Source organism: Bactrocera neohumeralis, chromosome 4, assembly GCF_024586455.1.
Source record: "Bactrocera neohumeralis isolate Rockhampton chromosome 4, APGP_CSIRO_Bneo_wtdbg2-racon-allhic-juicebox.fasta_v2, whole genome shotgun sequence".
Taxonomy (NCBI): Eukaryota; Metazoa; Arthropoda; class Insecta; order Diptera; family Tephritidae; genus Bactrocera; species Bactrocera neohumeralis.
Window position 1 is genome coordinate 64,997,451 of NC_065921.1, and position 16,544 is coordinate 65,013,994.

Below are 16,544 nucleotides of genomic sequence, written 5' to 3' on the forward strand. Positions count from 1 at the left end.
TAGTAAGCAATAAAACTGTTGGAGCTGTTATGAAGATAAGTTTTTTACACTGGATGGTATTTTTTTAGATCAAATTACATATTTTAAAGACAGTATTGCGATGTATTTAATGTATAGCATTTGACGAAGCATATTTTGGCAAAAGTTATCATTTATACCTTCAACAACAAATAATATTTTTTGACTTAACTTTCATATCTTTAGAGTCTTAGTTCTCTCGTACAACTTCACTTTATGGGTATACGAAATTATTTTGGTGATTTTTTATGTTTTCGTCGGTTACAACCTATTTAAATAGTCCACTGCCTTCGTCCTATGTGCTTATTTCGCCTCGTTTAAACTTAGCAAACCACTTTTCAATGGTTTATTTCCCTGGTGGAGAGTCCAAATAATGTTGATCAATCTATTTTTCCCATCAAGAAGCAATACTTTATCAACATACGAAATTCCTTTTGATTAATTTTTCTAAATGAACACAAGTTGCTTTAACCGAAATGCTATATCTCATAAAGTAATAGACCGAGAGCGGTCAAATTTGTACATGTATCTTTTAAAGATAGAGGCTGACTAAAATTCATATATCTAGATCAGCTTACGAACTTTTCAGCCCACCTGTTGCATAAGATTCATGTTAAAACAAATAATATTTTTTGAGAACTAATTTTTTCAGGTTTCTTGTATCAATTACTTTTTATTTTCTTCTAAAAAACATATTATTTAAATATGTATTAACAAAAGAATAACAATAAAATTTATTATAAACCAAAATAATTGTACTTAAAAAATCTTAAACTACATACATACATACATACATAAGTATGTACTACGATATCACAGTAGAAAATAATACCTTTTCCTTTCGATAGACTGACGATGATACTTTTTAAATTACAAATTTTTAATTTACACAGGGTTACCACACTTTTTTTACTGAAAGTTAAATAAAAAATAACATATTTTTAAGTGAAATAATGATAATGAATATCAGCAAAATAATATCAGTTTTACCATGGCGGTTGCAAACACCCTCAATTCTTATACTTTGTTTTTATTACCGTTTCAAAAAAATAAATAAAAGACCTCAAGTTCAAATGAACTTCTAAGCCTAATAAATACATACTATTGTATTATTAGTATAATACTTATAGTATATATTCCGCTCTTTGGCTTTAACCTTTAACTTACTGTTTATCAATCCCTAACCGCTTCTTAGCCATAGAAACCGCTGATAGTTTTGCTGAAGAAGAGGGATATGCAAAGCTTGATCAATGTGAAAAGTACATCGAAATTGCGAATGCATGCAAAAATTTGGCTATAAACAACAACAGCAACGTTAACATTAATAGCAACAGAAATAACAACAACAACAATCAATTTCGTACGCATGCGAATGCGAATGCTGATTTAAATGCGACTAATATGAATGTTAGCATAGTTGAGGCGACCGCACAGCGAATCTACCAAGCCAACAAAGAGAATATCTTTTGCGGCAATAACAATAAGAGCAACAGCAACTTCAAACGCAATCCGGCGCTAATAGCCGAACTCAAGAAAGACACGTTATTTCAGCGACAAAAGCACAAATTACAACCGCAAGATTATGAATTATTAGAGTGTACAAATAGGCAGGTCGAAAATAGTAGCCATACGCCAACAAAGAGTAGTGACATTGAAAAGCGTTTAGGGGGCCGCGTTGGTGACAGTGGTGGCAAGACAGTTGCTGCACAACGTCATGAGTTTCTGGGGGGTGATATGCAACAACATGTGCAAGTAGAGTCGATAGGGTTTCGTCCTATACAACCAGCTGAGCCGCGTCCTAACGCAGCCGAGACCATAGCTCAGCAACCGCAGTTTTGTTACATAGATTCCAATAATAATAACACTAACAATCCCGGCGTTGGTGCTGGTTGTGCGCATACACATCATCATTGTGTACACCAACACCAACGCCATCAGCATACGGCGCCTACCGTCGGTATCGTTACTTTGCCGAATTTCGAACAGACGTTCGGTCACTTGTTGGGACGTCCAACGACAGATTTGTGTGCGGTGTACTATGACAACTACGCGCCCGTCTACGAGCAAGTCTATGAGAAAACCAATACCGTGTCCGTGGTCACCACCACAACCGATACAGATGAAGCAGAGAACCCGTATAAGAAGTCACAAGCCTGTTGTACGCCAGCTGTGTGCGACAGCATTTTTGAGTCGTTGCGCCGTCCGTCAGCGAACGACAATAATCTCATCTTTAACATACCGTTCACTACCGAATCGCCTGATACGACTAGCACATCGGCAAACACGCCACGTAAAACTCGCTTCGATATGCCTCAAAAGCACGCCACTGCTGATGGTAGTGGTGGTAAAAACCAGGCGCAAGCACAAGCCACAACTAGTCCTTATCGCACATTGTCGCACTTTGGCTTCAATTCACCGCAACGCGACCCACAGCCCGATCACAAGCATATACCCTGTGCCAAAGAGCAAAAGAAATATGTGCCGTTGCGGAAATCAATCTCTTACGAGGAGATCTTTTCATCGCCGCGTTATGTCGATCTCTGCGAGTACTGCTTTGAGAAAGTCGTACGCCTAAAGCCGGAGGTGGCACAGCAAACACAAGTACGTATGCGTAATTTATGCGACTATAATGGCACGGGTGGTGGTATAACTGGACGTGTGCACGGTGGCACTTGTCCAGGTATTATGTATCAGTCCGGCTCAGATGGTATGGCGTACGATTATGTAGAGTATGCCAGCTCAGACACCACTGAGGAAACGTTGCCGCCATTCTCCTCACAACTCGAACCAGTACTGGAGGTGGTAGAGGAAGTTGAGACGGACAGCAATGAAGATGCACATGCCACTATGAACGCTTTGCCGCCTCCAACGTGTACTCAAACACTCAATCGTACATCGTCCAACTCTAGTTTCATTGAGAAGATTATGCGTCTTAATTATTCCGAGGAGTCAGCGGATTGGAGTTATGCACACACTCCGCGCAAAGTCGCCAGTAGCACTAATCTCACATTAGAGTTGGATCGCGCCATTATGGAAGATAGTCAAAAGCAGCAGACCCAACGATTGGGTAGAGATTGCCCTTTGGAGACGAAACACAACAATTCCGCTCGAGAATCCGAAGTGGAAATGGGGAATGTGGAGAACGCCCTAACGCCTTATGTAAATATAGAAGAAGCGTCAGATTCACAAAACTCGAATTCAGCAGATCGTCGTAGCATATCCGTTACGGAAATTTGGGAGTTTATGCAATGGCCCGAGGAAGCTACAGATCAGTGTACCGAATCCACTACAAATCAAAATCGAAATAACGGCGCAATTTGTTTATACTATGAAAATGCACGCAATCATATGCCACACGAAAATGCATCAGACGCTAAAACAAATCAACTTACTGACACCACACCACAAAACCCTGATTATAACGATCAACGTTATGTCTCCGGTACAACTTCTGATAACTCGGAAAATCAGGAGCGACGCCGTTCATTGATGACGCGCGAGGAACGCACTCGCCGTAAGCTCGTCTTTCAGGAACTCTGGGAAGATCATATATTCTTTCTTGATGGTAAAGAGTTGAATTCATTGAGCGATACCGAGTCGGCCATTGATGGACAACAACAAGAGCGAGGCGTTGCTAGTGCAAATACAATTGAGAATGTGACTGCAGACGATGACATTGGTGACGGCAATATTGAGACAGAAAAAGTGGCTGCGACCGCGCAAACACAAGAAGAAAACACAAAAGACGACTTTATAGGGGGTTTGACACAGTCTACAACGCAGCTCCTCGACGCAGAAGTGTTTAATAGCCGTAGCGTGATTCTAAAGAATTCTTCAAGCGGTACTGCCATGCTTATGAATAATGATTATGAGGAATTAAATAAGATTGCGAAATCCGAGACGCTAATGAAGCTGCAAAAAACTGAAATCAGGCGATTTTCTATACACGACCTGGCACACGCACGTAAAGAGTACGAAACATCTGCAAATCAGGCGGCTTTAATGCTGACAATGGAGCCATTTGAGGGTAAAACTCAAAATGTGTGTGAATATTCAACCAATCAACTAGACGATGTGACAAGATCGAGTTCAACGACAGCTGAGAGGCTGCCTACGCCGCAAACTTCAAATGTTACCATAACAGCTGAGACAATACATTGCTTCGAAGCATCCGGACCCAACGAGGCGACTACTGCAGGCCCAGAAATATTTGAGAAAAATACATTCGTAACACACGCTGCTAGCAAGACTTTAGGAAAGACAAACTCCAAAAATAAGCAGTCCATTGAAAATAAATCTGCGGAGTCTTCACAAAGCAAGCGTATATCGCCTAACGTAGTCCATAGAGGAACCTCTCAACGGGCTTCGACACCGACGCCGCTCTCAAGTAAACCCAAGTGCCGAAGACTGTCAGCCCCACAGCCACAAACCACCTTATTTGAAGCTGATCTGAATATGCCAAAGGCGTTCACTGCCGCGGAGAGCCGGAGCATATCCGGCAGTAACGGCGAACAATCAGCACGCACATACAATATCAGTACTTCACAGCAGGATTTGTTTTTTCGTGAAGATAAGTTGGACGAGATTGCTGTTGACACTGCTGTTAGTCGAATGCATAGGAAAATTGATGAAGCTGGTACCGCTTTAGTTGAGAAGAATGTAGAAAATGACAAAGTAAAGCAGAGTACTTTTGCCTGTACTATGAAAAACCACAACGAAAGCACTTCAGAGCTGGAAGTAGCTAAAATCTTGATTAACGAGCTCAGGGCACCAATTATGGAGCGTGCAAAAGCCGGTATGGCATTACCAAGCGATGACCAAAAAAACAAGTCAGATCACAATGCCCATACCACAAGAAACTTAGCGGATGTTACGCGTGTCGCACGACTAACCGCCGAAGCATTGAACGAGGCATCAAGTAAAGTGTATACTGCACCCAGAACAACAAAACGTCCACGAAAAAAGACTAATGTGCTGAGCAAAACGTCAAGTAACGAAGCTTCGACCTCCATTCAAGCGGCAGCACAACGTACAGCGAAAGAGTTAAAGTCGATGTGTGAACTAAAGTTCGAGGAGTACGCGCTCTTCAAGCAAAACATACATTCCCCAACTTCACCAACAATCAACGCCGATTGCGAGGCCGAAGATTATATACGACTAATTGATAAGGATGATATGGAGTTCGGAGAACTTTTGGAATCCGACGAACACGAGGATCTCACTAAATTGGACGAAGAGTTCGAAGAGCTGCTGTTGAACGTCGAAAATTTACAGTTGCAAACACAAACACGCACGCGGCAACGTGGCGGAGAAGCTGATTATGCAATCAATGATATTGACGAAGACGACATAGACGAGACAGATAGTCATTTCAATGCAATGGAACGTACAATATTGCGAAAAATTAAAGATAATCAACTAAAAGAGAGCGAGGAGATCTTCGATAAAATTGAAACGACTATTCGCAATAAAATGACGCCAGCACAGATCGAGCAGTTGGTTAGAGAACAATCGCTAAATATAACCGAACAAGGTGCTGACGAGTCGCACAGTTCCCACAGCACATTCACGGCTTCTACCTCAGATTCGAAATTTTTGTCTGCTCACACCACCTTGGGAGAGTCGGGTGGCGATAGTATACTGCAAAAGCATGAATTGATTGAAGTGGCTGAGGAAGAACGCGATGATGCTTCACACCGCACAACTTCTAGAAATGCTGATAAGGAGGATGCTCATAACTGCAGTCGTCTGGCGAGCAGCGTTGGCGCATGTGCGTTGAGAATGCACTCCTCCGTCCAAAATTTGAGACGTTCGCGCTCACTAACACCGTCTACAGGAAATTCCGAACTATCTCCACCGCCTCCGAAACTTAACAAGACAACAACACCGCCACAAGAGGAGCGTAGGTCGTTAAGTGCGCGTGACGATTTGGGCGGCTGTAAACATAAGGCTGGGGCACGCACCTCAAGCAGATGGCCACGTGCCAGCAGTTCCACACCGGAGATAAAGTCCTCAAAACGTAATTTCATATTAGAAAATATACGCAATGCATCCAAACCGCGACACGGCAACAGCAGCCACGACAACGGTAGCGACATTCGAGGCAGTTGCGTTAAACGCCTGCAGGGCAATGCCCAGGCTATATTTTGCAAGAATCCCTTCGGACCACTAAACGCAAATAGCAATAGTGGAAAAGTGCTCTTTAGCAGCATGTCCAATAGCAGTTTGACCAGCTCCACGACATCCTCTAGCCGTACGGTGGTGAAAAGTAGCAGCCAGACCAGCAAACAGTTAAGTCCACGCAATTCCTCAACTGGCGTTTATACATTCCAATCGAAGTTGGTGCGCGGTTCGCCACGTTTCTGGGTGAGTCTTACACAACCCAGCGTTAAAAAGTTGCAGGCACAAAAGCGACGTAGACGCTCACAGCATCGCACGTTTCATGTGGGCCCAAATGATTCCACAGGCAGTTTGCCCGACCATGCGGAATCGCGTGACAATGCGCAAGAGAGTTGGGAAGAGGAGTATGAGTTAGAAGCATGTGAAGCGGAAACTGTCTGCAATGAAGTTGCCGGGGCACAGAAAGACACAACGGATGTCGCAAAAGATACCGTTATGTGTGCAATGGGCACCGCAAGCGAGCAAGAAGCGGCTCAAGCAGTCGCTAACGATGGCGCTGACTCGTCCGTTGCCGGTACTGATAGTGTTGAGCACGAACTCGAAGCCCTCGGCGAACATATACAGCAATTGCAACCGCGTCTCGACAAATACAAACGTAAAATGCGTGATTTCGGTGATCACGTGACCAAATGTACGCGTCATATGGACGATTGCATTGCGGTGCAGGGTGATATTGTCGAAGGGCAACGCCAATTGCGCGAACAAATGTTGTTGCAACAATATGCGGAGCATATAATGTGCCAAGTGCACACTTACTCCATCTCGGAGACGGAAGATTAGTGCGTTTGGCTGATAGGGGACGAGGTTGTAGGGGCGGGTATGGGTCAACAGTTATAATTTTTTTATGTAGGCGGTTTTTACGCATGACTTTTGTAGTTTCATGAATTTTTTTTTTCATTTTTTATCTTTTTATAATTTGCAAAATTTGAGAATTTAAATGAAGTAATAAGCAGGTTTATTTAAATTTTCAAATTTTTTAATTGGAAAATGTAAACAAATGACAAAAAATATGAAATAGAAAAAATTCTGATTGACTGAGACATTTGAAGAATAATTTAGCAAAATTAACAAGCTTTAATTCATTTTTGGCGGATTTCAATGGCACTTAATAAACGATTTCTAAAAATAAATGAAATGATTTAAATGGTAGTAATTTTAAAATAATAATTTATTAGAAAAGAACTAGAACCGCCTTTGAATTTATGCAAACATTTTATATTAACATTTTTATTTAAAGTTATTTTGAAGAATTTTAAGGCTTTTAATTTGAAATTTTATGTGCTTTAAATAATAAATATTTAATTCAGAATTGTAATTAAATTTCATATATGTATATGTATTTATCTAAAAACAAAATTTATTTGAAAAAATTTTAAGTGTGGCATGAAGCGAAGATAGTAACTCTCGATTAGTATTTGCTACGCTATTTTACTTTATACATATGTTTTTTTTTTAATAACTTCAATTTTAAGCCTCATTTGACTTTTTATATATGTACATAAATACGTGCTGCCACATTTTCTTAAGAAACAAAAAAAAACTTCATAATCCAAAAATAATAATTTTAATATAAAATTTTCTAATAATAAATTTCGAAGGAAAATTTATTACGTTTTATTTATTAAGGAAGAAGAAATTCGAAAAAATATATTTATTTATTAAAGAAATATATGGGGACTTATAACATTAGAGGTTCTAATAATTTTTGGTTATCAGTGTTAATATTAAAAAAAATGTACTACTTTTCAAAGCCCGAAATTGTTTAGTCTAAATGTGTGAAAAATTTTCTCAAGTCGAAACTACTTAATAATGAATTATAGAAAAAAACTGCTAGTTACAAAATATATGTATGTATATAAATAAACTACTCAACTGTCCCATCGAATGTCACCAACGCTGCCGCTTAATTGTACGCTCTTTCTAAAACCATTCCTTATTTTTCTAAAAAAAATATGAAATTTATTTTTACTTTAATATTCTTACGTATTTTTCGTTTTGTTGCAAACAAAATTATTTTTTACCAACTACTGGATTATTTTTAAAAATAAAAACAATAATTTTCTGTTTTGTTCGCTCAATACCGTTATTTAATCATATTCTCTCCGTTTTTATTACAAAATATTGAAATTTTTACATACCCTTTAAAATTGCATATATAAAACGCACACAATTTTGATTTCTTATATACGAGTATAAATAATGCACAACGAAATTTGTAACCATTTTAAATTCTGCAGAAAATATTATAAAATTTGTGAAATTGAATTATTTCCTGTTTTTGTATTAGAACTGTGTATAAATATCGCAAATTAAATGGGCTTTGGTTTACTTTATTTTCACATACATACTCGTTTACATATGTACATACCATATAAATATGCATATAATGCACTCACATACGTATTTGTATCAAAAAGTAAATATATTAGACCAAATGAAAATTTGCGGTGCCACCAATTTCATGTATCATTTAACTTAACTCATCGCCATGTTCTATGTGTAAATATATGTATGTAATTGTTTATGCAGTAACATGAATTCTTGCTTGTATGTATTTATTTATCTAGCTTTTATTTTGGTGTGGAACTAACTAATTATTTTTAATTTGAAATAATTTTGATTTTTTTAATTAATTTTTTCTCATATTGAAAATAAAATATATATCAATAATTATTTTATTGTAATAAAAATTTACTTAAATAAAAAGCATACGTTTCTTAATATCTTAAGTACATAACACAGGTCAACACGATTTTTGGGTCTGACATCTACATGTTAAATTTTAGTTTCTCCTATGACAAAAATAAGGAAAAAAATTTTTTTTCCGGTTAAAGTTTGCTTTCGTAGAAATTAGAGCAATTTTTCGATTTTTAAGCAGAAATGACTGATTTTTATATTTTTTCTACAATTTCACTGTAGATTGTAATTAGAAAACTTTTTTTTAGATACAAGAGTTGTTTTTATTCAAGATGTGTGATAAACAATAATATATAAATGTAAAATAACAAGAAATTACTGTCTAAAAGTGCATATTTTTTGTATTTCTTTTATGCTCATATGAGCTCTCTCGTATTAAACCCCAAATATACTTATGGATGTAGATCAGCCAAAAGCAAACTTAAAGAACTAAACATTAATATTTAAGTGTTTTTCAATGTCTAGAATCAGAATCAAAGCATGAGAACAGAAACCCAAAAAAAAAATATTTTTTTTTTGTTGACCGGTGTAATTATTTATATTTTTAATGTTGTGCTGCCAAATATTTTTTTGTTAAACGTTATGGAACTAAAGCTTAAAAACATTTACATCAGATTTTCAAGTCACTATATATACAAATACTTGCTTTAGACACTAAGAAATCAATATTACGATACTAACTCGAGTTTAAGTTTTAGTGTTTAGGAAAAACGACAATTTAGTTGTGGGCAAAGCTTTGAAATCCAATTTTCCGTATGGTAATCTCACAATCTCGAGTTTAACGCCAAACACTAAAGTTCCACACAACTCGAGTTCGTGACGTAAAACGAGTTTACTCAAAATTGTTTAAATAAATGTAGTAAGTTTAAGTAGACTGAAGATCACAGGCTAAATATGCCAATACCAAGTTAGTTTAAGAATGTTAAACTGCCATAATCCGTATAATACTAACAACCTTACATAATATTCTTAAAGTTGACTAAGATTCTCCTGCGACTATCCTTATCTTTTTTGGAGAGGCAACATTTCTTTTAATGTCAAGATATTTTTAGCATATGTATGAAGGTATCGTTAATTCTTTAAGAACATTTCTACACTCGCATAGAGCAGTTTTCAAATTACGGGTCATGAATATTTTAGTAATTAGATTTCTCTACATCTGGGGATAGTTTTATAATAGTGATGACAATTATTCTCATCTAAACTAACTCTCAAGGCGCTTCTTCTTCGTTACTGGTGTACGGCGCTTACGCGGTTGCAGCTGAGTTAACAACAGCGCGCCAGTCGTTTCTTCTTTTCGCAATGTGGCGCCAATTGGAGATTCCAAGCGAAGCCATGTCCTTCTCCACCAGGTCTTTCCAAGGCTCTTCTTCTGCTACTCCCGGCGGGAACAGCTTCGAATACTTTCAGAGCTAAAGTGTTTTCGTCCATTCGGAAGACATGACCTAGCTAGTGTAGCCGCTGTCTTTTAATTCCATAAACCATAAATCTTCCGCAGAACCTTCCTCTCGAAAACTCGTAACGTCAACTCATCAGATGTTGTCATCGTCCATGTCTCTGCATCATATAGCAGGACGGGAACAATGAGTGTCTTATAGAGTTTGGTTGTTGTTCGTCGAGAGAGGACTTTACTTCTCAACTGTCTATTCAGTCCGAAGTAGCACCTGTTGGCAAGAGTTATTCTGCGTTGGATTTCGAAGCTGTCTTTGTTGTTGCTGTTAATACTGGTTCCAAGATAGAACAAATTATTAAGACTTCGAAGTTATGACTGCCAACTGTTTATTTGATGACAGGAGATATTTCATCATGCCCTCGTTCACTACCAGACCCACTTGCTTCGCTTCCTGATCCATTCCGTAGAAAGCAGAACTAACCGCGCGGTTGTTGAGGCCAATGATATCACTAGCAATGATATCGGTGTACACTCTTATAAAAGATGGTACCTTCTCTATTTAGTTCTGCAGCTCGAACTATTTTCTCCAAGAGTAGATTGAAGTAGTCGCACGAACAGGCAGTCGCCTTGTCTGAAACCTCTTTTGGTATCGAATGGCTCGGAGAGGTCTTTCCCGATCCTGACAGAGCTTTTGGTATTGCTCAAGCCAGTTTACACAATAAGGGACATTGATCGAAGTATGCTATAAACTAGCGTTTGACATCATTCAATGAGTGTCTTCTGGCTAGTTAATAAGTTAGTCTCGTTAACGCTATAGCGAGAGTCAGAAGATCCGAAAATTATTTTCGGAACTAGCTTTTTACATATATCCGTCTCTTCTTTCTTTTCTCTTCAACTTAAAGTGTTCTATTAGACAGAGTTTACAAATTCTTATCTGCGAAGCTGATGCAGACCTTCCAAATTTTGTAAACTAACCTACAACAAATATGACCATATTTGAATAGGATTTTTAGTCGTAACTTGTGCAATTGTTGTGTCGTATCGTCACGTTTTCGTAAAATTTGTTACTTATCCATTTGTCGCCTCGTCTCGTTTTGTCTTCGTTTGTCTACATGTCGGATGTTTTGCCTATCGTGTCTTACATATCCATATACCATTTATCATGCCATTACAGCTACATTCCACCAACAACAAACTCCATTATCACTTACAACAAACACAAAAATTCATATTAAGCATACTCAACAATCATATGAGATTCCTTCATTACAAAAATTTGCTCTCTTGAAAAGCGAAACTCTGCATAATTTCACCAGTGTGGCAGCAATTGCTAAGAAATATGCATTTCTGTATAAGCCGCGCAGCGTAGATATGAGTGAAGTATATCCGAGTCAACATTGTTTGGTATTTAATGTTTGGATGATACATAAAATTGAAATATTCCCACATTACACTTATCCACTACCGGATGGAGCGGCTAAGCTCAAGGGAAATACCAACAACTTGGAGCGCTCTCCCGAACAAATTGTGCTAAAACCCGAACATGAGGACCCCGAAAACGACAAATGCGTAGCGGACGCCGCCACTCATACGCCATCACTATCATCTTCACCGCCTGCTGACACCAACTTAATGCAGCCCTATCGCACCTGCTCTCATTATGGCTTCAACTATCCGATAACATATCAACCGCATATCACCATACATCCAGCTCATTTGCTCACCGCCGTACAGTTGCAGCGTGAAAAGGTAATCGCTTTCATTAAATCGACTGCTTTGAGTTTAAATACTGGCTATTTACAACAACAACGACGTGAACTTTACTCCACTCGGCAGCCGCGTGCGCCACGTTTGAAATCCTGCGAAGCGCTACGATTCACCAGTAATGCTAGCAAGGATGCGGCGACGCAACATACAACAACGCACAGCGACAGCCAGAACAACAACGATTCGAATGGCTCATATATTTCGGTAAAAGAAATAAAACTGGAGCCTACCAAAAGGCGGCGGCGCATCAGCAAGGTGTCCAGTGATCGTAGTTGTGACACTGTGAGCGTAGCCGGTCGCGTACAGCAGCTATCCGAACATGATCGTGATATGCATACGCCACGGTTGACACACGCGCACTCGCTCTCTGAGCAGTTTTCATCGTTGCTCTCTATCGGTGGCACCTCTTATCCAGCGGGCTCGCATAGCCACACTGCCGATCTGGAGGAGGGCGTGGAAGAGGAGCATCATCATGTAGACGACGGCGTTCATCCACAACACTATGATGATGATTCTGGTGATAATTATAGCGCGGTATTTGCGCGTCCTGCCACACCCACCACACAACGCGCTTCCTATTTACTACGCGAATTTCTACCAGCAAATGCGCAGCCACATGAGATGCCGGAACACAAACCCGAATCGGAACAAGAATTGCATCACACAGATGTCAAATTGCTCACTTCCACACCAAAAGTGCGCAAATTGCTTAACTCGTGTGATGATGATGAACCCGACGAAAGACACTTGTACCCTCATCACTCACACAAACAAATAAAATTGACTGTGAATTCGAAAGCGCAGTCCGCTGCACTAAAGCGCCACTCTACGCATGCTACAGCAGAAACTCCCACTGCCGTCGCCGCCATAAGTGTTGGTCTACCTCACGAACGTTACCGTCATGTCACAGCTTCGCTATCGGAAGCTGGCTCCTCGTCAGCAGCCTCGTCTTTGCGTTCGCTGGAGATACACATCAATATTAATGTGAAGAATTCGGATTGCGCGCGCACTTTGCAAACCCATGAAACGGAATTTCGTCGCAAATTGGAGCGCATCATTAACGAGGAGATCAACGTTATTGCTCAGCAATTGAGCGCCGGCGCACAGCAGCACTCGACCGATTGCAATAATATGTGCGACGGCCTTCATATGGAACACAATGATAATTCACTACTCGACTTGTCGAACGCCAGCGCGCATCATCTCTTGCAACACAGCGCACACTTGGAGACTTTGAGCGACTTGCGGTTAGCTGGTACGCTAGCTGCCGGTCAGCAGCGAATGCATAGCAAGGCCGCACACAGAAAGTCACATTCACAAACACACGCACAGCGTAGGGATAGGGCAGCATCTTGCAATTCTACAGACTCTACCTGTTGCGTCAGTGGCGCTGCCACTAAAGCCGATCAACCGCTGACACCTCAACAACTCGAGGTGGTCGCTATGCTCGAGCAGGAGTTGGAGAGCCTGTTGAATGGCATCATCTGCGCCAATGCGTTGCACAATCATGCGGTCATGTGTGACTGCAAGATGAAGGTGGCGCGTATTTCAAAGGAGTTGCGCACCTCCTTGAATGCCGGCAAGTGAACTGTCCGTGTGCGCAAATTTCTTAAATATACTACACTATTGAAGTGTAGCTCAAAGAGCGCATATTGTTAAATTATAATTTTTTTTTATTAAAAAAGATTGGAATTTTTTAGGTTAACTTTGTGCACAATAACCGAGTGAAGTACGTAATGAAAATATGTATTCATAATAAGTGTTGTTATTTAAAAAAATAACATTTTTCAAAACTGATTGGAAAACAGTTTAAAACTCTTTAATACATCCAATATCTTGGCAAAAAATGAAATTGTGATTCATTTTATTTACTAATAAAGAAATAAATTTTGCGTTGTTTTTCTAAATACAAAAATTCTAACAATGATACTTTCATTCACAAATTCTTTTTGCAAGCAATATTTTTTTTAGAAATATACATACTAAACAAATGACTAAAAGATTTACAAATATAATGTTTAGGAAATATTTAGAACACAATTAAAAATACCTGTTTACATATATTTTTTCGCCGTTTCTTTCCCAAAAAAAGAAGAGACTTCTGAGACCTCAACCTGAGATAGTCTTAGATTTGTACTCATCTTGATAGTTACCAGGCAGAATGTAGTACCACTAAACGTATTATTAGTTAAAAAATATTCACACTGGAGTAGATCTAGAAAAACCAATGGTCGGAAAAGTGTTATTGAGTTGCTCTGCATTCGGCCCTAACCATAAGTGCAGTTATCAATCAAAATCCTTAAACCTTCTCCTAAAAGTTCCTTTCTGACAATCCACTCACTTAGCCGACCATTTCATTAAACCTCAACTGAAGTCGACCGGAACTGGTCAAAAACAGTCTCTTCGGTTCCAAAATATTCCGGCATGAGTGTTTTAGTAAAAAGTCCCGAAAACATCTGCTTCGGCGCCATTAACGGATCGTCTCAGTGTGACCCTCCTAAAAATCACTGATTTTTGGGATTTTTTTTGTTGAAATTAACTAATCAATCGATTTTTTCTTTTTATAAATAAATACATTCATAGCGAATACAAAACGATTTTTTTATGTTTATTTATATTGGTTTATAATAGTTAAATAAATTGTTGAAATGACACGTAAAAAAAGGTCTTGCACGATATCCATGATTTTTTAAAATTTCAAAAAGTTTATTAATCTGTAGGAAATTCGCTATCGCGTTATGGAACTTTGTTTTTTTTTTTTTTTTTTTGAAATTTTACAAAATGGCGGCGGTTTGAACAAAATGTATCTAGTTTGGCTTTTTTTCGACTGTTTTTCGTAGAAAAAAAGGACGATTTCAAAAAAAAGCTTCCATAGCGCTATGGCGAATGAAGTTAAAAATGTTCTCTCCAAATTGGAATTAGATATCTTCAAAATTCTTCCTGTGAGAGTGGAAACCATTTTGAAAAACGCCATTCTGAGATTGGAGTTGCAGTGTTCCCCACTCTGTTCCCTTTCTACAAACGCTGTAGCGACCGTATTAATTTGAATTTCGATTTCGATCTTTATTATAGTGCATACTATCCGATAACGCAACAAAAAAATCGATTTTCTCGAAAATTTCACACTGAGACTATCCCTTAAGTGATCAATTAACTTTAAGCAAAAAATATTTTCTAATTTTTAAGCTAACTATTTTTAAGCAGTTTAGCAATGGAAACAAGAAGCCTACAAATTAAGCATGCAAGAGCACAACTAGACTATAAGAATTATAACAATTTATGCATAATTTTATGTAAGTGAAGCACTCATCAAAACAGGTAAACATGATTTTATAATTTTATTTTCCTACATTTATTTTTGTTACTTATTTTAATATATTTTATATATTGTATTATAAACTGCATGTTTGTTGGAGTATGAAGTATCAGATAAAGACTTTAATGTTTCGAAAGCAAAAAGTATTATAAGAAACTAAAATATCAAGCACAATACATAAGAATTATGTACACAGTTTTAGAATTATTTATTTATATTTCTGTATTTAACTACATGCATGCTTAAGTAGCTTATTTTATGTTTGTGTAAACGCTGTATATACAAGATGTACATACATACATACAAATTAATTCTAATAAACAAAAATTAACCCTTGAATACATACACTTTGAAAATACAATGCAACATTTGTCAACATTTGCAGCATCCACAATGCCATTTAGCATATGCATGTACATACACACACATTTATATATGTACGTACATACTCACCAAACATACCCAATATCTCATTCCTTCCATCTCATATTTGCTTATGTTTTGTGTATAATTAGCATTTGTGCATTAGTTGTTCGCCATCAGCAGCCTTCATTTGCGTAAAATCGATTTGTTTTAAATTGGAAATATACATTTTTTATTGCTATTTTATTAATGTTAACTATGCAATTGCTTTTTCAGGTGAGAATGTACAAAATGGCGATCACTCCGAAGCTCATTTGAGCACATTTTCACAAAGCAGTAAAGAGGTAAGTGTAGTTTAATTTCATTATTAAATTGTTTTTGTTGTATTTTTTTTGTAAATCACATCATTTTCTTATTCAACGTTCTATATATTGACCTCATCATAAAAATCGAACAACACGACGGACATATTGTTAACTATACAAAAAAATCAAAAAAAGTCTAAAAAATTAGGAAAGGTTCAAGCATGGCTAATTTCGAGTCAACACAAGCACGTCACCAAATAATCGAAGTACAAGTATAAACATAACTTCTTTGATTCCTTTTTTTTATAACCTCAATCGAATTAGAACTCGTACAGCTAAGCGAAGTTTTCAGTTTCCGAAATAGAAAATTCACAAGCACCCATAATTTGCCATCGCGATATAAAAAGAGTTCAGGTTTTGAAATATATTTTTAAAGAACTATTTCGAATTTAATTGAACACCAAAGTAAGATTTGGGCGAATATATGTTTCATGCTTAAAAGTAG

At 37.9% G+C, this 16,544-nt stretch overlaps 1 protein-coding gene across 13 annotated transcripts in view; it reads left to right on the plus strand.

Moving 5' to 3' along the window:
* The window catches only part of LOC126756224 (protein hu-li tai shao), an 81,583-nt gene that overhangs the window by 60,144 nt on the left and 4,895 nt on the right, over nt 1–16,544 (plus strand). For 6 of the 13 annotated variants that reach the window (XM_050469130.1, XM_050469129.1, XM_050469132.1 and 3 more), the window contains one exon: nt 11,463–13,877. In XM_050469130.1, the coding sequence (XP_050325087.1) occupies nt 11,463–13,642 (2,180 nt within the window). In that variant the 3' untranslated portion in view covers nt 13,643–13,877. Of the gene's footprint in view, nt 1–1,213; nt 7,020–11,462; nt 13,878–16,010; nt 16,085–16,544 lie in introns of those variants that run through there. The other 7 variants (XR_007666560.1, XM_050469138.1, XM_050469140.1 and 4 more) reach the window with 4 other exon arrangements.